This window comes from Heloderma suspectum, chromosome 8 (genome assembly GCF_057233095.1).
Source record: "Heloderma suspectum isolate Gila_16-S chromosome 8, 16-S_ref, whole genome shotgun sequence".
NCBI lineage: Eukaryota > Metazoa > Chordata > Lepidosauria > Squamata > Helodermatidae > Heloderma > Heloderma suspectum.
In genome coordinates this window covers 23627905-23650595 of record NC_139465.1, presented here as the reverse complement: position 1 = coordinate 23650595, position 22691 = coordinate 23627905, and the positions used below count along the sequence as shown (strand labels likewise).

Genomic DNA, 22691 nt, shown 5'->3' with positions numbered 1-22691 from the left:
TCAGCCAGGTCATTCTCCGAGGACTGAACGTGCTCGGTAGCAATGGAACGCTGACTTACTGTTGGAGGGAGAAAAATGGAAAATTGGAGGGGTGATGGAATTGAGTATCTTGGAAAAGGGCATGGTTGGCTTGGAGCCCTGAGCATTCCACACTGCAATATTTTGTTGCAAATCTCATTTGTATATGTATATGTAATAAAATTTGCTGCCCAATTTATTGGGGGCACTTTCTCAGTTGATTAAAAGTAAATGTTGCAGCTCTGAACAACGGCAACAACAAAATATTTGAAAATGGAACTGCCCTTCATGGTTGCTGTAGTATAATTATGTTTTGTACTTAGATGTTCATGCCTAGAAGCAAAATTGTTCATGAGAAGTGGCTGGAGGAGGAAGCTGGGCTTGGTTTCTTCATTGTTTTATAATAGTCGTATCAGCTCTGAACAAGAAGTTATGGCAGGCTTAATCAAATGCTTTTCATTTCTATAAGGCATTTTTAAAAAGAAAATCTGCAACTGAGACGGTTTTGATTTTCAATATCTTGTTTTTCATATAGCAATATCAACTTGGGTATTCCCATCCTATAATTTCCATCATTTACTGTCTCCCATGATGACTGCAAAACCACCATAGCAATTTTTTTCTTTTCTTCAGAAGCCTTTTTAAATTATGACACACAGCAGTTGTCAGTAAGGCAAATTATAGTATTGTATGTTTGCTGTATGTAGGTGTTCAGTTTTTTTTTAATACAGAAGATTAAAAATCCCGTGGCTCTGCTCAGACATTATGTCAACTCATAGCTAAGGAAGTGTAGCTATGAGTTGGTCTGATGTCTGAATTGACAAGTCATAATCAGAAGCCATGGTTTGAACTGGGCTTGGAACCTGTGGGGTGTGCTAAGCGTGGGTTGCCATGATTCCTGAATTAACAACTCAGTAGTTTCAAACATTGCTGCATCTCTGGAGACCACTGTACCTAGAGACAGAAGTGTTGAGTGAATGGAAAATGAAAGCAGACAACCAGCTCTAAACCATGGTTAGCCTGCCTGTTTTATATTTCGAACCATGGTTTGGCATGATATCAGAATAAAGCCTGTGTGGTAAACTGGGCTGGCGCCAGGGGCTGGCATGGCTGGGCACTTGCTGAGATCCATGCCCCAGCAAGGGGCCTACCACTGAGCCAGTATTACTAGCCATTGGCTTGCTTGCTTATCTGCGCTCTCTCTCTCTCTCTCTCTCTCTCTCGGGTGTGAGGAGCTGGTGCCGATGCTAAAGGATAACTGTTGTCTTCTTTTAAAGTTGGCTTTAGTTTCATTGCGCAGTGTATGAGGCACAAGGCAATTCTGCAGCCATGGCCCTGGATGACTGATTCTTGTTTTCTATTAGTAGTGGTCTTTAATCTGCACTTTTTACTAGTAATGACTGGTCTAGTAGGGAAAGTGTCCTTATTTTCCAAGGTTTTGTTCTTGTGGTTCAGCTGGCTCTGTCTGAAAGAGTGAGTTTTGAATATATATTTTTAAATTTATTTTATCTTTATAAATGAAACAAACAATACCAAAATTACCAACAACCTGAAAGAGTGAGTTTTGGAAGGGAGAGGCCTAGCTACTGTTCCCTCTGTGGAGTTCTGGGGGCAAAGCCCACTCAGCAAAAGCCACACTCTATTTATGAACCCAGCAGTGTGTGGCTTTTATGAGCATGCTGCAAATATGGCACTGACCTGGAATGGTCAGGTCCTCTGTCCAACAATTTCCTGGTGAATACAAAGTATGACCTGGTTTACACATGATGCTAAAGCATGGTGTATTTAAGCCATGGGTTGTTGAACTCTGGGTTGTCGTGATGTGCAAACCCAGTTGCACTAACAAACTATGGTTTGTTAATCACGAGCAACTCAGAAAGAGAACCCCTAGTTTGTTGTTAGGTTATGAACTCTTGTTTTAATCATGGGTTGTTACATGTGAACCCATCGGTTATTTTGCCATCCTACAGAGGGTTCATGGGTTGTTTTGCCAGGCTATAGAGGCGGTTGGCAAGAGTGGTAAAAAAAACAACAGCCACTATACATGCCAGTACTACAGCACTGCAGAGGCATTTGGGATACAGAGAGGGAGCAGCCAAAGGAAGAGGGAAGCAAACAACCCAGGTGTTGAGAAAACAAACTGCAGTTTATCTGTTATCTGCCAGACAAAGCCTGGGTAGGACAACAAACCATGGGTTAAATAAAGCATGGCTTCGCATTATAAACCAGGTTTATGTTTCCAGGGCTATGTGTCTGGGGAAAAGAAAAATTGAAATTCTGCATCAAGGCAAGTTCTCATTCTGTGAGCTGTATAAATAATTAATAGAAGTTATGTATGTTGTTTATTTTGCATAATTCATTCTGCATTTAGTAATGGATGTGAGTAGGATTGAAACTCCCCTGCATACTAGAATTCCTATTCAACACTGCTTTGTTTTCTGAAATTTCGCCAGGCATTGCCCACACGCTTGGAAATACCTCTTCACAGTCATAAGGACTAGAAGCTTAGCTTTATGAGGGTGGGGGGAGAGAGAGAGAGGAGATTTTGAGGAAGCTGATTTTTGCACCCAGTTCCACATTCTGTGCTTCCTGTGTGCTCCTGTGGAATTGCAGCATAGTCGCATGCCTGATTGTGCCCTGAAAAATGAGTAGTTGAGGATTTCAGAAGCTGGGGGATCACAGCACCAGCTGGCCTTGTAGTGCCCCTTTGAGTATATGGGGGCCACAGCTCAGTGGCAGAGGACATGCTTAGTATGCAGAAGGTTGCAGGTTCAGCCCTTGGCATCTCCAGCTGAAAGGGTCAGGTAGCGACAGATGGGAAAGATCCTTCTCTTCCCAAGGCCCTGGAGTGCTTTTGCTAGTCAGAATAGACAGGAGCCCAGCAAGGTGGGCTAATCCTTTGGAAAATTAACACCCGTATGGGTCAGCCAGTCTTACAATAAACGGAAAAATGCCCATTCCAACGCTAACCATAATATATCTCTGAAGACTGTGGAGCCCACTTCTGCACCAAGCAGCATCATCCTTCTGGATTGTTTTCCTGGACCAGCTCTGGCTCTGCAGTGTGAGGAAGTCACAGCGTGGCATGCGTTAACTGAGGAGATCAGATTACAGCGGCTTCGTAGGGCACTTAACCTGCGCGCCTATTTTTAAATGCATTTAACCCTTTGACCCAAATCCGCCATTAATCCATTGTCACTGGGAACAGATAGGTTTGAGAGAGCATGATTAAACTTTGGTAGGGCGCCAATTCAAACATCAGGGTTTGAAAGGCTGTGCCGATTCTCCCTTGAGGGAGAAGACAGTGCAGAGCAAGCAAACGTGTCCCCACCCTTTCATCCCGCGTGATAGAAGTGTATAAAATTGTGCATGGCACGGAGGAAGTGGATAGGGAGAACATAGGAAGCGGCCTTATACTGAGTCAGACCATCGGCCAATCTAGCCCAGTGTTGTCGACACTGACTGGCAGGGGCTGTCCAGGAGATGTAGAGGATCAGACCGGCGGCCTTCTGCATACAAAGCATGTGCTCTACCACTGAGCTACTACAGCCGCTCCCCACGTTTCCCCCCTCTACTGTAGTACTAGAACTTGGGGTTGTCCGGTGAAACTGAATGGTGGGAGATTAAGGACAGATAAGAGGAAGGACACCTTCACACAGCACATAGTTAAAACTGTGGAATTTGCTGCCACAAGATGTCGTGATGGCCACCAATTTGGATGGCTTCAAAAGGGGATTAGACAAATTCATGGAGGATATGACTCTCCATAGTTACTAGTCGTCAGAGCTGACTGGGCTCAGCGTGAGATAGCTATTGCCCTAACGTCCTTGTGGGCTTCTGCTAGGAATCCAGGGGGCTGCTGTTGGAGACAGGATGCTAGACTAGTTAGCAGGCCTTTGGTCTGATCCAGCAGGGATACGTTCTTATGAGATGATCCACATGTGGTGGCCCATGTGTTGTAGGTTAGTATATGGGGCATCCAGTTTTAGAGCCATGGTACTTGGCTCATCCGGACCCTTACAGCTGTATGTGAAGCTACAGTGTGTATGCTCAGGGTTATTGTCAGGTGCCTGCCAAAACCCATGTACTCGTAGCAGTCCCTCTGTCAGTCCTTGGAGCCTCTTGGCCCTCGTACTGATTCTTTTCCTCCTCACTGTTCCTGCCTGTTCACCATCATTGTCTTGAGTAAGCAAGTGGTAAGAGGAAGAAGGAAGAAGTAGCAGTGCCTTCCGCATGCCTTGTTCTCTCCCTCTGGGAGATGTTCTGGATTGGGTTCTAGAACAGCAGTAGGCAACCTTGGCCCTGAAAATGCATTGGACTACAACTCCCATGATCCCTCACCATTGGCTATGCTGGCTAGATCTGATGGGAATAGTAGGCCAAAACATCTAGACACCTACAAGTTATTTACCCCTGCCCTAGAAGAAGACGCAGTAGTGGCAAGGAGGAGCTGGGACGGGAGCTCACCGAGAGCATCTTGCTGAAGTTCTGCCCTGCCAAATCTAGAGCCAGCACTGTGTTTGTGAGCTTTGAGGGTTTTTTTTTTTAGCAGCAATGCCTGTAATGAAGAAATCCTCTACCTCATGTCTCCGCAAACTCACCCTAGCTGAGGGAAAGAAGCCATAACTTTACAAGCAAAATGCATTCTACTCCTGTAGGGTATTCTGTACATAGGAATCGGCATTCTTGTCTCTCTTATTCAAGAATGGAAGTAAGAACAGGTGACAGCGAAGGAAACATGTGGACATATCCTGACACAAAGCCCCCTGTTTTTAATCTTCAGCAATCCCAGCTAAAAAGATTTGAGAGGCCTTGTGCAGAGGTGAACGTCAAAATCTCGATTAAGTGTGAGGAAGTCATTTCTAATTTACTTCACGTCTCTTGGGAAAACACGTCTTGACAGCAAGAACGTTTAACTTTCTCTCCCCTTATTTTCACTTGACTTATAAGAAATAAAATGCCAGGAGGGGGCCTTGTTAGGTTTCCTTGCACATCGCATTTAATTTGCCAATATCTTATCTTTCTGAGAAAATTTCAGGAGTCTGTGGCCTAATTCATTCTGAGGTGGTACGTTTCTGTCTGAACCAAACAACTTCAGACTGCAGGTGGGGCTCCCATAATTTGGAAGCCCCGCCATTTACCCAGGGCAAGAGGAAGAAAATCCCTTCACGTAGAAACTAGATTTCCAGGGAGAAAAGTTGTAGCCCAGGCTTCTCCTTGACATGCTACTTTTCTATGTGTAGGAATGTTGTTTTCATGAGGAAGCATTCCATCATGTGAGCCCCCTCCCCTCCCATCAGGAGTAGAGCAATCCAGGCACAGGTTTAGCACCTCAGTAAGCATAAAGCCAGTGATTCAGTTTACAAAAGGATGATTCTTCTCTCCCCGGCCCCTGTGTTTGTGTTACAGGTGCGTTATCTTTTGGAATGGGGGGAGGATGATCTAGAAGAACCCGAAGAAGTGGGCAGCATGGAGAAACTGGAGTTCTGCCATCCCTTGTGCCAGTGTTCCAGATGTGGTCCTGTGCAAAAGGTTGGTCTATTTTCCTCCTGGCTGACTCCCTCTCTCTTTGCCTGCAGGAGGCCTGGGATGAATTGTGTTCAGCCCTTAAATGTGCCCCATCCTTAATAGAGTTCATGGCCTCTTGGGATGAAGCTGCTCTTCTGGCTAATCGGGCTGTTGAAAGGATTGAGCAATGGTGCGGAGAAGCTCATTTTACTGCTTAAGAGGAGGGGAGGTGGATTTTGATGTCCCGGGCTCACTTTCCTCTTTCAGTGGCTGGCTTTAGCATTTTATTGGCCTTGTCTTTAAGTTTTTGTAGCCGTACGAGTAAATGAGACCTCTGTTCTTGATCTCCCAACTGTCTCTTTTTCCTGCTGACCATATTAAGCATCATAATTAGTCATACATTTATGATAATGATTTTTAGATTATAAACATGTGGGCAATACCTGTGTTACTTTACAGTTTTTGTATGCACCTGAGGGCGCAATCCTATGCATGTTTAGACAGAAAAAAGTCCTACAACATCCAGCATTCCCCAGCCAGCCACTACTGCTTCCTAATGCTACTACTAATACTCCTACTAATAATAGTAATGAATTGGAACCAGACTAAATTAGTTGCACTTAGGCTGCAATCTTGTACACACTTACATGAGAGTCAGTTCCATTGAACTCAGTGGATCTTACTTCTGAGTAGACATACATAGGATTGGGATGTCCAGTTCCAATGAAACCAGTAGGTCTTAACTTAAGTCATGACTAACTTCTCACATTGATTCCAGTGGGGCCAAAGCACAACTAATTTAGTACGGATCCAATCCAAACTGTATTCTTCAATGTGCACATCCCTTTACTACAATCTTCTCAAAACCATGTTGTCATTATTTTGTCATGTTACCGATGGGGGAACCGAGGAGTAGTTTGGGGACAACAATGTTCAGCAAGGTCCAGATAAATTCCAAGTTGCAGATAAAATGTACACACACGCGCACACACTCACGCTCCAATATAGCAGCATTTGTGGTTTTCTTTCTATAGTTTTATATTCTACTAACAATTAATTTAGCTGAACTGCCTCAATCTTCTGTGATTATGGAGGTTAAGCAGATGACACACCCAGGAAAATTTATTTTTATTTATTTAATAGATTTATATACCGCTCAACATATTTAAACATATCTCTAAGTGGTTCACAAAATACATTATAATATACATTAAAATACATAACATTGCTAACACATTAATAAAAACATTAAAATCAATTAAAATACCATTATTGGAAACAGACAAACAAAATGCAATTGAAATATATATATATATATATATTTTATAAAATACTTCATGAAATGGCTACCGCTTGCACTCTTCTGCTGCCATTCATGCTGTCTTCTGTATGGCTCTGAGCTATACATCAAGAAGTCCCCAGTCTTGCTTCTGCCATGAACTTGCTAGGTGGCTTTAGGCGAGTCACTCTCTCAGCTTCAGTCCTCCCTCCCCATCTGCAATATGGAGATGATCATACTGACCTACCTTAGAGGGCTGTTGTAAAGATTTTTTGTTGTTTATTCAGTCAGTCGCTTCCGACCCTTTGTGACTTCATGGACCAGCCCACGCCAGAGCTTCCTGTCGGCCGTCGCCACCCCCAGCTCCCCCAAGCTCGAGTCCGTCACCTCCAGAATATCATCAATCCACCTTGCCCTTGGTCGGCCCCTCTTCCTTTTGCTTTCCACTTGTAAAGATTACAATAAGATAATATGTTTGAAGTGCTTTGAACACTGAAAGCGCTGTGTAAGTGTTAAGTGTTAGTATTGTTATATTACGAGTAGGGACTGCAACAACTGTTCAGAGCGCTAGCCAGACATACCCTCTTTCAGAATATTCTATTCTCCCTTCCCCATCTCCAGCTGATACTCAGCTTTCTGTGACCCCTGAACATGCTCATTCCTAATTGGGCTGTTTAGGGCAGGGTGTTGGTGGCTTAGTTTAAAAAATATGTTTTCTGTACCTCTACAAACTGCGGGGTTGCTCCCAGCACTTGTTTCTCAGTGGCCCTGTTTTAGCTACAATCCTGTTGACACTCACTACCTGAGTTTGCTATTAGAGGGAGTGATCTTCTCAATCTTTTGTTTTTATTTATTAATAATAAGATTTATAAATTAGCGGTAGGGATTATTGCCTTTCTTAAAAGCAAACCTGAGGGAGTTCTTAAGCTGGGACAAGATACTGGGCTTAATTTAGGGAGCGACAAGACAGCAGGGTCCGTCACACCTTTGTGTGCCATCTTCTCCACCAACACTGGACCAGGAATGAAGGAGCAAAATTTGCTTTGTCTAATGTGCTTTTGGTGGACTAGAGGATGCCCTTGCTATTGATGTCTATGGAAACCCTGGTTGCATGTGGTCTGGAATACTGGATGGGGTTAATGTTGCTCACAGGATTCCCTTAGTCAGTGGTAGACAACCTGATGCCCTCTAGATGGTTTGGACAACAACTCCCATAAATCCTGACCATTGGCCAAGCTGGTTGGCGCTGATGAGAGATGTAGTCCAAAACATCTGGAGGGCACAAGGTTGCCTACTCCTGCTCTAAGTCATATCCCCTTGGAAATGAACTTGAACTTCTTCACAGGGGTGCCAAAAGAGAAGGTGGAGAACATAAGTCCGTGGAATATAGGACAGGAGGAAAGGAGTTTAAAGCTGCAGATGAGCAGATTCAGGGTAACATTAGGAAAATATTTCTGCCTGTAGCCCAGGAAGATTGCAGCATCTGCTTCTTTGGAGATGGTCGTGGAAGAGCTAAAAAGGCATCCATTAAGAACATAAGAGCCATGCTGGATCAGACCAAGGGTCCATCTAGTCCAGCATTCTGTTCACACAGTGGCCAAAGAGCTGTTGACAGGAGACCCACAAGCAAGACAGGAGTGCAACAGCACTCTCCTACCTATGTTCCCCAGCAACTGGTATACATAGGCTTACTGCCTCTGATTACCAGGAGGTAGCATAGAGGCATCAGGATTAGTAGCCATTGATAGCCTTCTCCTCCAGGAATTTATCCAACCCCCTTCTAAAGCCTTCCAAATTGGTGGCCATCACTACATCTTGTGGTAGTGAATTCCGCAGTTTAACTATGCACTGTGTGAAGAAATCCTTCCTTTTATCTGTCCTGAATCTTCTACCAACCAGCTTCAATAGATGACCCTGGGTTCTGGTATTATGAGAGGGAAAAAATGTCTCCCTATCCACATTCTCCACACCATGCATAATTTTGTCTATCATGTCTCCCCTTTCTCCCCTTTTTTCCAAGCTAAATATCCCAGCTGTTCTAACCTTCTCTCATAGGGGAGATGCTCCAGCCCCTTGATCATTTTAGTTGCCTTTTTCTGCACCTTTTCCAGCTCTACAGTATTTTTTTAGGTGCATTGATCAGAACTGTACACATTATTCCTAGTGTGGTTGCACCATAGATTTATATCAGGGCAGTATGATATTGGCAGTTCTATTCTCAATTCCTTTCCGAATTATCTCTAACCTGGAGTTCGCCTTTTTTACAGCAGCCATACACTGGGTCGACATTTTCATCGAGATGTCCACCACAACCCCAAGATCTCTTTCCTGGTCGTTCACCACTAGCTCAGATCCCATCAGGTTATACTTGAAATTGGGATTTTTTGCTCCAATGTGCATCACTTTACACTTGCTTACATTGAACCGCGTTTGCCATTTAGATGCCCATTCTCCCAGTTTGGAGAGACCCTTTTGGAGCTCCTCACAATCCCCGTTTGTTTTAACCACCCTAAATAATTTGATGCCGACCCATTGCCGCTGAGCACAAAAGGAAGAGAATTGGAAGGAAGCCGGTGAGTCATTTAAATCAAAAACCCTTTATCTAATGGTGAGACATCTTGTTTTAAGATAGGAGTCATACGTAATGACTCCCTAGCTTCCTTCCAACTCTTTTTTGGGGATGACGATCTGCTCAAGGCTGCCCAGTGTGTCCCGTGGTGGAGATGAGATTTGCAGTGCAAATCTGCACCTCAGTGCACTTTAGAAATGTATGCTATGCTACAATTTAGACGGCCACTGATATCTCTGCCTGTAATAGCAAACAAAATGGGTTTGCCTAGTGTTGGCTTGATAGTACTTTGAAGTTTCCAAACACATTCCTGGGCAGCAGCTGTTGAGATGTTTGCCTGCGTGTTTGATTGGGTGGGGAACCAGTCAATCAAGAATGCTGTACTGGATTTCCTTTGGATTCCCCCCCCCCATTCTCTCAATAGAAATTCTTCAGAGTGCCCAGCAGTGGCCTTGGTGTGAATGTTACAAACCAAGATGGCTCGACACCTCTGCATGTGGCCACCCTCCATGGGCACGCCGACTTGGTCTCCCTCTTACTGAAGCATGGAGCCAATGTGGGGGCGAAAGATGCTAACCATGCGGTGCCTCTCCACCTGGCCTGCCAGAATGGACATTTCCAGGTTAGTGGGCTCTCCTGAGAAAGGCCAGCGAGCCATATAGTTAAAAGGGGGCATGAAATGCTGTTGGCTGCTTAGAGAAGTCATGCCTGGACCAGGCCATCGGGCCACGGATAGAGAAGAGTTGCAGAACACAAATGGACTTTGTAGCATGTCTAAACCAAGAAGGTGGTTTCTGAAGCTGGCTTGTTAAACTAATCAGAGTTCGGTAAAAACCACAATCCCCCAGTCCGGACAACATGACAAACTGAGGTTCAGGGAAAGGAGATCTAAATGTTTCAATGGACCTCTGATTTAAGTACTAGCAACGTTCCTGAGTGGACTCCAGAAATCGCAGTAGCTAGTTATACAGGGTGTTTCAAAATGATGGACCCAATTTCAAAGCAGTATATTTCACGATGGCAACATGTTACAATTACACCAAAAGTTACAAACGGTTTAATGAGTTACCAAGTTTTACTAACCATTTTATAAATGCTCTCTGTGCCCTCCACCTGCTTACGGACAATATCGAGACGATAGTTGAATTCGTCCCAAATGCCTCACAAAGTGTCTTCTTCCACTGAAGTCACCGTTGCTGCGATTCTGTTTTTGAGGTCATCCAGATTAGTCGCTAATGGTGGCACAAAAACATGTTCTTTGACGTATCCCCACAAGAAAAAGTTGCAGGGTGTAATGTCTGGAGATCGTGGGGGCCGTTGAAACCCACGCTGCACTGCAATTGCAGATTCAGTCTTGCTGAACTGCAGAACGCAAAACGCCTTGTGTTGCGGGGTAGCCATCTTGCGAATGACTGAAGCTCGGGGCTGTTTGTGCGCTGAGAGATGCATCTAGTGGTAATCATTTGAAACTCTATGCCCCACCCTTTCAAGTGGTAAGAGTTTCATTCATGGGCGGTTCGTGGTTGCAGAGATATAGCGATTTCAAATCGGCTCCATCTTTTTGAAACACCCTGTAGTACGATCTGTTAGTGGTTGGCAGAATATTCTTCATGGGCTGTATTTTCTGTGGACTGTAATTTTCAAGATTGTAATTTGCATATATTTTCATTTCTTTTCTCAAGGGGCCCATATTATTTTATAAAGACTGAATCACACCTATCTATCAATGATCGTGTAGTAGTAATAGTAAATAATAATTACTACTACTACTAATGAAAAATTACTCATACAATGCTTTCAAGCAGGACATGCAACAAAATGTTGCAGCATGCACTGCTCCTATTCAGGGTGCTGGCCAGCCAGCCGTGCCCTTCTCTAGAATATTCCAGCCCAATTTTCTATTCCTCCAGCCCCCAATAGTCACTCTGCTTTCTATGTCCATTAAACATGCTCAGTCTTCATTGGGCTGTTTTTGGGATCCCCCTTCAAAGTTTTTTCTAAAGACTTGTTCAGTATTTTTTGCAAAACCTGGGCTTCCCCAAGCCTGCTGATACCTCCATCTTACGTGTGGATGGTGCCTTTAGTTACATTAGCATCAGCACTCACAGCCTGAACATCAGAAATAGAGGGGATGGTGATGACAAAACACTTTTTGAGTGTTCCAATCACTTCACATATATTCACTTAGTAAACCTTAGAACAGGCCTGTATGTGGTCATTATTATCCCGATATTGCAGATGGCAGGGTGTGCGTGCGCGTTCATGCTGAGACTGAGAAAATAGTGGCTCGCCTTAGGCTAAATCCTGGTGAGTTCCTTGCTGAGGGAAGATTTGAAGCATGGTCTCTCTGGCTTGTGTTCTTGCTCTCCCACAGGTGGCAACCCTTTTCTACACAAAAGTTAATTATCTGGACATGGAAAATTTGACATGAGGGAAAAGTTAGAAGCCTTCTTTTCCTGACATGCTAGTTTTCTGGATGTGGGTGTTGTTGTAGAATAGGAGCGTTCAATCACATGAGCCCCTGGCCTGCAGTTTGAAGTGGTATAGCCCTCACTCAGGTTCCTCACCCCCAGCTCCCAACAGGACAGACCAGCTATAGAGGGACGCTGACAACTGACCTCTACAATTGCCAAGTTTGGCAAGGAATACAGTTAAAAAAATAACATTTTTAAAAATTGCAAGTCCTTAGTAGTGATGTTTCAGCTGATACGTTCAAGCCTGTTCGGTGGTTATGAAATCCCATCTCCAGGTTTCTATATACTTCCAGGATTTAAGCCCTTAACTAAAGTGGAGGATCTTCACACAAGGAAAGCTATGGGGCCGGGGTCGGGGTCGGATGTTGTTTGAGAAATTTGTCCTATTAACACGCACTGAACTGGCAGGTACTTTGGATTTTCCAATTGGCAGTGGCAGCAGACCTCTATTGAGCACTGCCATGTGGTGAAAATGAGGGCTCCTGGAGGGAAAGAATTAATCCGTTAACATGTTAGTGCTCATCTGCTATATATATATTTCTGCAAACTGCTTAGGTGCATCTTACCAAACTGGATAATGCCTAAGAACCTTCAGAGCTTAGAGCCTGAAATTGTATGGCTTTTGCAGCAGCTTGCAATCAAATCATAGTCTTTGTGAGGAGAATATGACCACATAAGAGGATTGATGCACTGTCTGCTTAATAGAGTGGGGATGAACCTCTTTCAGACCATGAGCCAAATTCCGTTTTGGAAAAGCTCTCATGGGGCCACGTTCCAATGGTGGGTGGGGTTGAAGGCAAAAATACCAGCATATTTTAGCTTAAAGCCCTTACTGCCCATAACCGAGCCTCAGAAGAGGCATTTCCACCTTTTAGAATGCAGGGAAACCCTGCGCAAAAGCCAGGAACCCACCAAATGATCGGCGGCTGGGAAAAAGGGGTGGGGCCAGTGGAAGGAGTGTGTCCATCTGAGGGACTCCCAAGTGGGCAGAATTTTGCCCCCGGGCCTGGGGTTCTGCACCCCTGGCATAAGGGTTAGTTATTAACGTGGACATAAGTCATGGGTGGCCATGCTGTGACATGGTCAGCTATAGTTTGAGACATGCCTGGATAGGAGCAGCAGAGGCCAAAGGCTTCATTATGGTGCAGAGCAGCCTTCCCCAACCTGGTGCCCTCCAGATGTTTGGGACTCCAACTTCCAGCATTCTTGACCATTGGCTAGGCTGGCTGGGGCTGATGGGAGTTGAAGTACAACACGCCCTCCAAATGTGTTGAAGGCTGGGAATTATGGGAGTTGCAGTGCAATTCTTCTGGAAGGTACCAGTGTGGGGAAGCCTGGCATAGAGTCAGGTTATATCGGTGATCATAATATCTAAGAAATCAGAAAGAGGCGGGCATCCAAAGTACATAGGAAGCTGCCTTCTACTGAGCCAGACCATTGGTCTATTTAGTGCAGTATCGTCGACACTGACTGGCAGCGGCTTTCCTGGGTTTCAGGCAGGAGTCTTTCCTTGCCCTACCTGGAGAAGCCGGGGATTGAACCTGGGATGGTTCTGCATGCAAGGCATGTGCTCTGTCACACTGAGCTATGGAAGTAGATCACAAAGAAGAGAAATTCTCAGGATGCAAGATAGATTGCATCCTGAGTAGACTGACACAGGAGACAATCTTTTGCTTAAAGAATTCTGCAGACTTTTTTTTCTTTACCCCCGAAAAGGCCTAAAATAAGAAAAAAAAGGCCAATATGCGTTGGGCTTCCTATAATAAATTCTATTTTGCATCCTGATTTGTTTATCTTCTTTGTGATTATAATATGTAACCCAGAAGTTCTCCATTTTTTTCTCGCTCCACGAACTGCTTGAAAATTGCTGTGGCTTTCGTAGGACCACTGAATAAACTTTTCGTCAGTGTTCTACAAGCCAAAGTGCATACATGGCTTGCATTTCAATAACATTTTTTCCTTCAGCACCACCATCATCAAAATCAGCACCATATTATGAAAATGAAGGGCTCTTAGGCTAGGCCACTGAGAAAGGCTCCTTGAATTGATAAATGTGTCAGGCAAAGTTAGTATATTACACCAGTGACGTATTATGAAAATCACAGTGCCCGCGCCTTGTTGGCCTGTTCATTAAACTAGCTCTGGTTAAAACAGCCTCTATCTCCATCGTCAGGAAAAATAAATAAAACGCATGACCAAGTACAGACACTCTCAAAGGCTCCGCAGCCTTTTTGCAGAACACTTGAATAGGGGTTGTGGATCACGGTTTGAGAACCTCTGATCTAAACCAGCATTGGGCGGATTTCAGGCTTGCTGGATCTATTTGATCTTTTACTAGAATCCTGAGAACCACCAACCAGAACCTGGTTGAAAAGACATACACTTAGAATTAAAAGAATTCTGAGCCCGTAGTTTGTTTTGAATACCAAAACTGAACAGTACTCACAGTCCTTCCACACAAAAATGCACACCTGGTTAGCCCAAGCATTCTTCCTTTCAGTAGTATAATTTTGGGTGGGAGAATCATTTTGTTGCTGCTACTGTTAAACAGTTGGGAGTCAGAAATCCTTCTCGATCTACTGCAGATCACCTCCAAATCTACAAATAAATCCAGATCTACCTTCTGCTAGGGATGTTGGAGAAATCCGCAGTGGTTTCAAATTAGTTCGGATTTCTATGAATGTGAACTGCAGATTCTGTAGTGGACCTGCTTTTTCCTGAGTCACACGGATTCTGTGGACGTGCGGAGCATTTTAAAAAAAAAACTTTGGGGCAGATTTGCACAAATTTGCACTTGCGCTAGTGGAACATGTGTGCAAGTAGGACACAATTCTCATACATCCCTAAAAAAAAAAAAAAATTGTATTCCATCAGTGAGCAGACAGCAGAACAATAGACACCTGGCAATCTGTGAAACAGATGGAATGATTTAACAAAATCTGTACATCCCTCCCTTCTTCCCACCCGATTTAAACCATGGTTGAGTTTGCCTGCCTTTTGCTATGTGTTAAAATGTGTTAACTACTGTGTGGAGTTAAAAACCTTTAATTCTCTTTTTTTGTTTTGAAATTGTTCAGAGCTGAACTGTTAACACTTGCCCTTTTTCAACAGGTAGTAAAGTGTCTGATGGAGTGCAGTGCTAAACAAAATAAAAAGGACATTCATGGAAATACTCCTTTAATGTATGCTTGCTTGAATGGCTGTGAAGAGATAGCAACCTTTTTGTTACAGGTGAGTACGGCTTGATATTTCCCTTTTTACCTGTGAAATTTATCTTCATATTCAGTAATCATGGGGTGGGAGGATATTCATAACAGCAATGGAGTTTTTTCCACCTGGCATGTTTAAAAGGCTGAGTTGCCGCAAAAGAAATGCAAGGAAATCTCACCTCCTCTTCCCTTCTGTATATACTTGCCGTAGGATGCAATCCTATGCATGGTCAGATGGAAAAAAAGCCTACAACTCCCAGCATGCTCCAGCCAGCATGGCTAGCTGGGCATGTTGGGAGTTGTAGGCTATTTTTCTGTCTAAACATGCATAGGATTGAGCCTTTAGTTGCATTATATATCAGTTACAAATCAGCTGTTGGAGATAAGCCACCTTATCATGGGAACACAGTGGGTTTCATTCAAAGAACTGTGAGCGGAAGGGAAATAGACACTAGTGCTGTTCTGCGAAGTCTTGTGCAAGAGCTGTGCAACAGTGCACTTGGTGCTATAATTGCTATATTATCTGGCAGTTCTCAGGGTCCCAGTTGTGCAAACAATTGTGCAAGAACGTATTTGAATTTCTTGGGCAACGTTCAGGCACAAAATGTAGAACACCAGAAGGCACCTTCTGCATGTGGAAGGGCACCATTAGATTATTAAACCCATTAGCCTAGTTCAGACAGAATGGGAGATGTGGGAAATAAATAAAGGGGGATTGTGGGGAGAGACCATGGCTCAGTGGTAGAGGCAGAGCACATGCTTTGCATGTAGACAATCCTAGATTCAATCGCTGGTATCGCCAGTAAGAGGGGTCAGGAGGCAAGTGATGGGAAAGATCCCTCCCTCAGACCCTAAATTAATCTTGGAACAAATGCTGCAAAATCCTTATCGCTTTTTTGCGATACTGAAAAAAGTGCAAGGACATGCAATTTAAAAGCTAATGCACATTCTTAGCAGGAAAGGCTATCTTTAGGGGAAAAAAATCATTCCCCCCTGCAGTAACCCCACTTTATTAAAATAACCCCCACTGATGAATCGATTACAACTTGAGCTGATTGATCTGCCAGTTAAAGTTTGCAGCCATAGTTGTTAAGCTTGTAAAAAGGATGTTCTGTTGTCTCCCTTCAGTATTGCCACATGCATGTACTTGACCTTCCTTTCTTTCCCTTTCCAGCATGGGGCCTTGGTTAATCTTTCCAATAACAAAGGCAACACATCCCTCCACAGAGCTGTGATAGGAAGCTACGAAACTTTGGTTCAGCTGCTGCTGCGGCATGGAGCATCAACCCAGATTAGGAACAACAGACAATGCACACCTCTTGACTATGCTGAGCCCGTAAGTGGCACATTGTTCCCCAGACTGATCATATATGCCTACAAGTACTCTGAACTTGCAGGGGTCTGACAATAAACTGCCTAGTCGTGGCATGACCCTTGGCAGCCAATCACGGATTGGTACATAGGAACATAGGTCTTATACCAAGTCAGTCTGTTAGTCCGTCTAGTTCAGTATTGTTTTGACGGAGTGGCAGTGGCTCTCCTGGGTTTCAGGCAGGAGTCTTTCCTAGCCTTACCTAGAGATGCTGGGGATCAAACCTGGGACCTTTTGCATGCAAAGCAGGCATTCTTCCACTGAGTTATGGCCCTTTCCCTAAAAATATAAAGTAAGATTCCAGTCCTCATGATTCTAGATAAAGGGCTGAATTAAATAGGAACAGCAGAAGCTGCCTTATACTAAGTCAGACCCTTGGGCCATCTAGCTCAGTATTGGCCACACTGACTGGCAGCAGCTCTCCTGGGTTTCAGGCAGGAGTCTTTCCTAGCCTTACCTAGAGATGCTGGGGATCAAACCTGGGACCATTTGTATGCAAAGCAGGTGCTTTACAACTGAGCTATGGCCCCTCCCCTATGTGCATTATGTAGCAAAGATTTAAATGTGGCTGGTTGGTTCCAACTTGAGCTTGAAAAAAATTATCCTTGGGTGAGATATATATATATATAACATAAATAGGGGTTTAATCAGGTTTTAATGAGAATGAAGTCCCAATTTTGATCCCTCTCTTTCACCTCATTTAAAGAATTCAGGTATCCTCAAGTTGTTACTAGCTGTAGCAACCCCAGAAGAGGGGGGTCAGACAGACTACAAAGCTCACACAGCTGGGAAGATCAGGAAAAAAAGTAAGTGCTGTATTTGGACATATATATCTATCTATATCTATCTATATTTAATTTATTGCATTGATATCCCGCCTTTTTTCCTCTTGCAAGGAACCCAAGGCGGCTTACATTATCCTCCTCCTGGCCATTTTATCCTCACAACAACAACCCTGTGAGGTAGGTTGGGCTGAGAGTGTGTGACTGGCCCAAAATCACCCAGTGAGCTTCCATGGCCGACTGGGGACTAGAACCCGGATCTCCCAGCTCCCAGTCCAACACTCTAACCACTACACCACACTGGCTCTAATATGTAAACCAACAGAGCAGGTCCAGTTCTACCAAGCAGGTAGAAGGCATGAAAGCTCTTTTGTTCCCTATCATTGCCATGCTATATGTGCTGTGTTCTGTCTGAGAGTGTCAAGAAAGGGTTAGATTATCAGATTCTGTACAGAACTGGGGTAGGTATTTATTTATAGCCATTTTTATCCAGTCCTTTAGTCAAAAAGGCTCCCACGGTGGCTTTCAAAGATAAGAAAAAAGACAGTCCCTTGCCTGTAGGCTTACAATCTAAAAGACATGACACGAAAGGTTGCCAAGGGCTGGTGCTTCCTCTTCATCTGGTAGCAGGACAGTGGGTGGCCCCCCCTCTCAGCTGGAGTTGTATCCAGGCACAGTGGAGGGGTGCCTGATGGCTGCTTCCTCTCCTTCTGATTGCCTCAGCAGTGACCGTCGGTAGCAGAAGAGAGGGAGGCTCTCGGCTAGAGCTGGGTAGAAGGTGGATCAGGATCTACTGGTAGGTCTTGCAGTGATTTGCAGTAGGTAGACGAGTTTCTGGCTCCCAGTTGTTTAACCATAGCAACAACTACAAAGTGGGTTCCCCCCACCCCTTAAATTAGACTGCTCTAATGGAGAAAGCTTGGAGGGAAACCAGACTTGAATCTTTGTATGTGAAAGGACTGTGAGCTCAGTTCTGGTACTGAAAAGGAATTCTTGGGCTGAGCATATGCTCAGAGACACCCTGGTCTTTAATTCTCAGTGTACAGAAGCCTCCCATGAGCCACCATTTTGTATCTGGCTCTGGTTGGTGGACCCTGAGGTTCCACTAAAAATACAAAGTAGGTCCTGCAAGCCTGAAGTCCGGTCAACCCTGCTATAGGGCAAGGTTGGGCAGAAAGTAGACTGTGGTCAACTGGTGAACTAGTGGCCAATTTCTAGTGGACCGCTTAAGCGCCTGCTGGTTGCTGGGTTCTTGCAAATAAAACTAGATTAGGTGGACCTTGGTCAGATACAGCAAGACACTTCTTTAGGTTGAGCAAGAATTCATACCTGGGATCACTTAACATTAGAGCTGTTGCCCAGTCTTAAATAGAAGAACCAAGGGGTGCAATCCTAGACACGTTTAGGCAGAAGAAAAGTCCTACAACTCCCACCATTCTCCAGCCACCTATGCTGGCTGGTGAGTGCTGGGAGTTGTCGGGCTTTTTCTGTCTCAACATGTCTAAGATTGTGCCCTTAGTTTATTCAGTTAAGTCCGCATAAATGTGCATATGTATGAAGCAATAGCTGTGAAAGAAAAAAATAAACCTTCCTTGGTTTTTAGACGATGCACGCACATTTAATAGCAGCCCAACTTGAAACTAAGTTCCGCTGAACGCATGAATGGAACATAAACCTGTATCATGGCCTAAGACAGCAAGTCCACATCTGGGTAGGGTCCAACGGTGCTGTACTGCTGGTGGCCAGCACTACTGGTCCTGGTGTATGCACAGCTGGCCCTGCCAGTGGCTGCAATGTAGGACTTCCAGGGGCAAGCCCCCAAACGCTTATTTCTGGGAGGCATGACCTGCCCCTCCCAGAAACGTGTTTCCAGTGGTTTGGAGGCTTTCCCCCAGATGTGCTACGTTGCCTCCACCGGTGCTAGGGACCACACGTGTGCAGCGGCCGCCAGCAGTAGGGCACAGTTGGATCCTACCCATAGGAAACTTCCTTGTACCAAGTCAGGCTCTTTGTCCATCTAGCCCAGTATTGGCTGCTCTGATGGGCAGCAGCTGTCCAGAGTCTCTGGCGGGGGTCTCTCCCATCACTTGTAACTTGACACTTCTAACTGGAGGTGGCAGGGATTGAATCTGGGGCCTTCTACATACAAAGAAGGTGCTCTGTTATTCGGTCCCCCTCTGCCTAAAGCAGATTAACGTTACCTAACGTATTTCTGCCAATACTTAGGGTTAGCTCAGTCTTAGAGAAGCTAGGACTTCCTATTGTGTAAGCAGGGATATTACCTGTTGTGTAAGCAGGCATATTACCTGCAGCTTACTTATTTATAAGCTTTAAAAACACACGCACGATCTGGTGATGTCATCTGGGATGGGGAAGGCTTTGCCTTTCCTTTTATAGTTGTTGTTCAGTCGTGCCCGACTCTTCGTGACCCCATGGACCAGAGCACGCCAGGCCTTCCTGTCCTGCGCTCTCTCCCGGAGTGTGCTCAAGTTCATATTCATTGCATCGGTGATGCTATCTAGCCATCTCATCCTCTGTCGTCCCCTTCTCCTTTTGCCTTCAGTCTTTCCCAGCATCAGGGTCTTTTCCAGAGAGGTAATTATATATCTATTTTTTTCTTGTCCTGAGTGGGAATGACTTGACAGAATCCAGCATTCCTACTTGTGCACTTGGATCCTCAAGGAGCATTTTTCCACCCAGTGTTTGTGCACAAAGTACAAAGGAGTTCACCTTCCTAAGTCCCTGCTGGATCACACCAAAGACCTATCTAGTCTAGCGTCCTGTTTCCCACAGCAGCCAGCCAGATGCCCGTTGGAAGCCCACAAGCTGGACATGAAGGCAAACGCTTTCTCCCGCTGTTGTTCCTGAATGGCTGTATTCAGAAGCATGCTGCCTCTGATCTCAGAGGCAATACGTAGTTTCATGAAATCTATTCCAGCAGGTACACTGTAAGAAGGCATTTTGAAAGGACCAGGGAGTGAGTTGCGCAGGGCCTTCTTTGGTGTGTGGGAACCACAGCTGCTGAATCTCCACTTTCCACATGGCCCCGTGCTCAGCTTGCCCTTGCCTGTGTTGCAGATGACAAAGTTAGTGATGCTGATGGTAGGTTGCGTGGTCTACACTAGGCAGGTGAAGACAAAACCAGGCATGATCTCTGTATGTGGTAGAATGACACGGCAAAATCCTGAGTTGGTAGACTCTGCCACATCTGATTGCAGGTGGGAATGCCTTGATTAAATTAAATGTGTATAACATCCTCCCTGCCAGAGGAAAACTAGTATAGCAGGAAAGTACTTGTGGGGAATTGTTATTAATTTTAAAAGCTAACGTTCTAACATGATATCCCCTGCCCTGCCATCTGAAGTGGTACAATCCATTCTGCCACTCTGCCTGATGTGTCGATCCAGCTGTAGATGAGACCCTGTTAACCTGTTCAGGCATCTCTTCTACTTGGGCAGCTTTTGAAATACTAGCTTAAAGGGGAAATCCTATGCATGTTTAGACAAAAATAAAAATAAAAATCCTACAACTCCCAGCACTCCCCAGACTGCACTGCTGGCTGGGGAATGCTGGGAATTTTAGGACTTTTTTCTGTCTTAACATGCATAGGTCTGCCCCCTAAAATGACTTTCATTCTGAATTCGGGATTGTGAGGACTTGGTTACCGAAGAATGTCAGTTTAATGTTTTTTGTTACTTAAACCTACAGTCAGTTTTAAGTCTCCTGAGATAGCGGATGATCTCATCGCCCGCCGCTTTCAGTTGGTCCAGTCAATCAACCGATTTAACAAGTAAGTCTCAAAACTATTAGCAGCAAATAACAAAAAAGTTAACCCTGCACAGGCCTTGAGTGTTGGGAATATGGCAAGGGCTGGGTCTGCAGGATGTCTTCCAACTATGGACAAAGAGGAACAAAGTGCTGTACTGCAAACAAGCGGTTGGGTGGGCTATACATTTTGTAATTTGTCTCCCTTGCTCTGTAGTTCATCACTGAGATGTCAGAACTGGAACACCTAATCGGCATTCCATTAGCAATACTGAGCCATGATCTTAGCTTAAGAGGGAAGAGGGAGAAAGGATAAATAGTGCTTTTAGCTGCAGTTCTAAACATGCTTACTAGGCAGTGAGCCTCACTGAAGACAAGTTGGACTTACAAGTAAACATACATAGGACTGTGCTGTTAGTAAAGGGAAGTACAAAGAACAGTACTTATTGATTTAATTCGTTTATATACCACCATTTTGTCAAGGTGGTTAACCCTTTTAAGGTCCAAAAAGAAAAGTTGCAAAGTATATAACAGCAGAGCTCTGCCAGACTGACTGATGGGCCCTTCTATGAGCTGACGGCATGAGCTCCCTGGCCTGGGCTATAGTGTCTTAAGTCCAGTTGTGCAGCAGAATAGACTTCCTGAGATCTTAACCAGAGTGGGAAGAATAGAGCGTCCTGTGAGGAAATACAGGTTGGCCACCCCTAATTTAGACGGTTGGAGAAATGGCTGATGGTCCCAAGGGCAAATTTAAATGGCTTGGATTCAGACCTTTACAGGCCTAAACTCCAAACGGCATCTCAATGACATTTATCTCCCAGGAATGTCAAGTATTAAGGATGAAGACAAGCTGGGGCCTTTTGCCATTGAAACATTGCCACCTAGTGGCTTGCAACAGAGAGGCACTGACATACTGAGTGTATTGCGGTATTGAAATATAATGGTTTATTTTCATCTTGTTTTGTGGTTTTTAGATCAAAAGGCTTGCGGAAAACTATAACAAGAGATAAAAGCGTTCCTAACTTTGATGATGAGTTACTGCACGAGGTAGGAAGAAAGGTTTGAAGAGTGTGTTTTTAAATTGAGATAAATACAAGTTTAGAAAAAATTAGCAATGGTTTTACATGGAATTGTTGGATAGGAAGTGAGATGGAGAAGAAGAAATAGGGGGATAATATGGGGTGCTTCCTCCTGGGGAGATTAGGCCAGAATCTCTCTTCCTGATGGCTGGTGAGAGGAGTCTGGCCATTTGCTCAGGGAAATTTGCCAGAGTAAACAGGAAAAGAACCTCCTCCCTTTTTCTGGTGGCTAATACTGGCTGCAGGGACTTGATTGCCTCTTAATGAGGAAATGTGAAGTGATGGCTAAGACTCTATGGGTGTTAACTCCTATTCTGGATTTCAGATACTATGCTTAGATGCTAGATTATGTGATATAATGGAGTGAGTATAGAACTGGGGAGAACCAATTTCAAATCCAACTTAACCATGAAGCTCACCAAAAGACCCTAGGCTAGTTGTATACTTTCAGCCTAGCCTACCTCACAGGGCTGTTTTGAGTATAAAAAAGGAGAACTCCGTTACCAGGGCTCACCCAGAGCTTCTTGGGAGGAAGAGAGCAGGCCACAAATAATACATGCTTGCGACACAAAACTGCCCGTTTAATATGAAGTGTATAGTATTCGAATTATCAATCATTTCTCCCCTTTATTTTCA

General features: G+C 44.4%; 1 protein-coding gene across 3 annotated transcripts in view; it reads left to right on the top strand.

The window, feature by feature from the left end:
* ANKRD27 (ankyrin repeat domain 27) overlaps window positions 1-22691 on the top strand; it is a 90979-nt gene that overhangs the window by 65689 nt on the left and 2599 nt on the right. For all 3 annotated transcript variants that reach the window (XM_084813121.1, XM_084813122.1, XM_084813123.1), the window contains exons 22-28: window positions 5428-5550; window positions 9799-9996; window positions 14960-15079; window positions 16232-16393; window positions 17136-17235; window positions 20920-21001; window positions 21951-22023. In XM_084813121.1, coding sequence (XP_084669247.1) covers window positions 5428-5550; window positions 9799-9996; window positions 14960-15079; window positions 16232-16393; window positions 17136-17235; window positions 20920-21001; window positions 21951-22023 — 858 coding nt within the window. The remainder of the gene's footprint in view (window positions 1-5427; window positions 5551-9798; window positions 9997-14959; window positions 15080-16231; window positions 16394-17135; window positions 17236-20919; window positions 21002-21950; window positions 22024-22691) is intronic.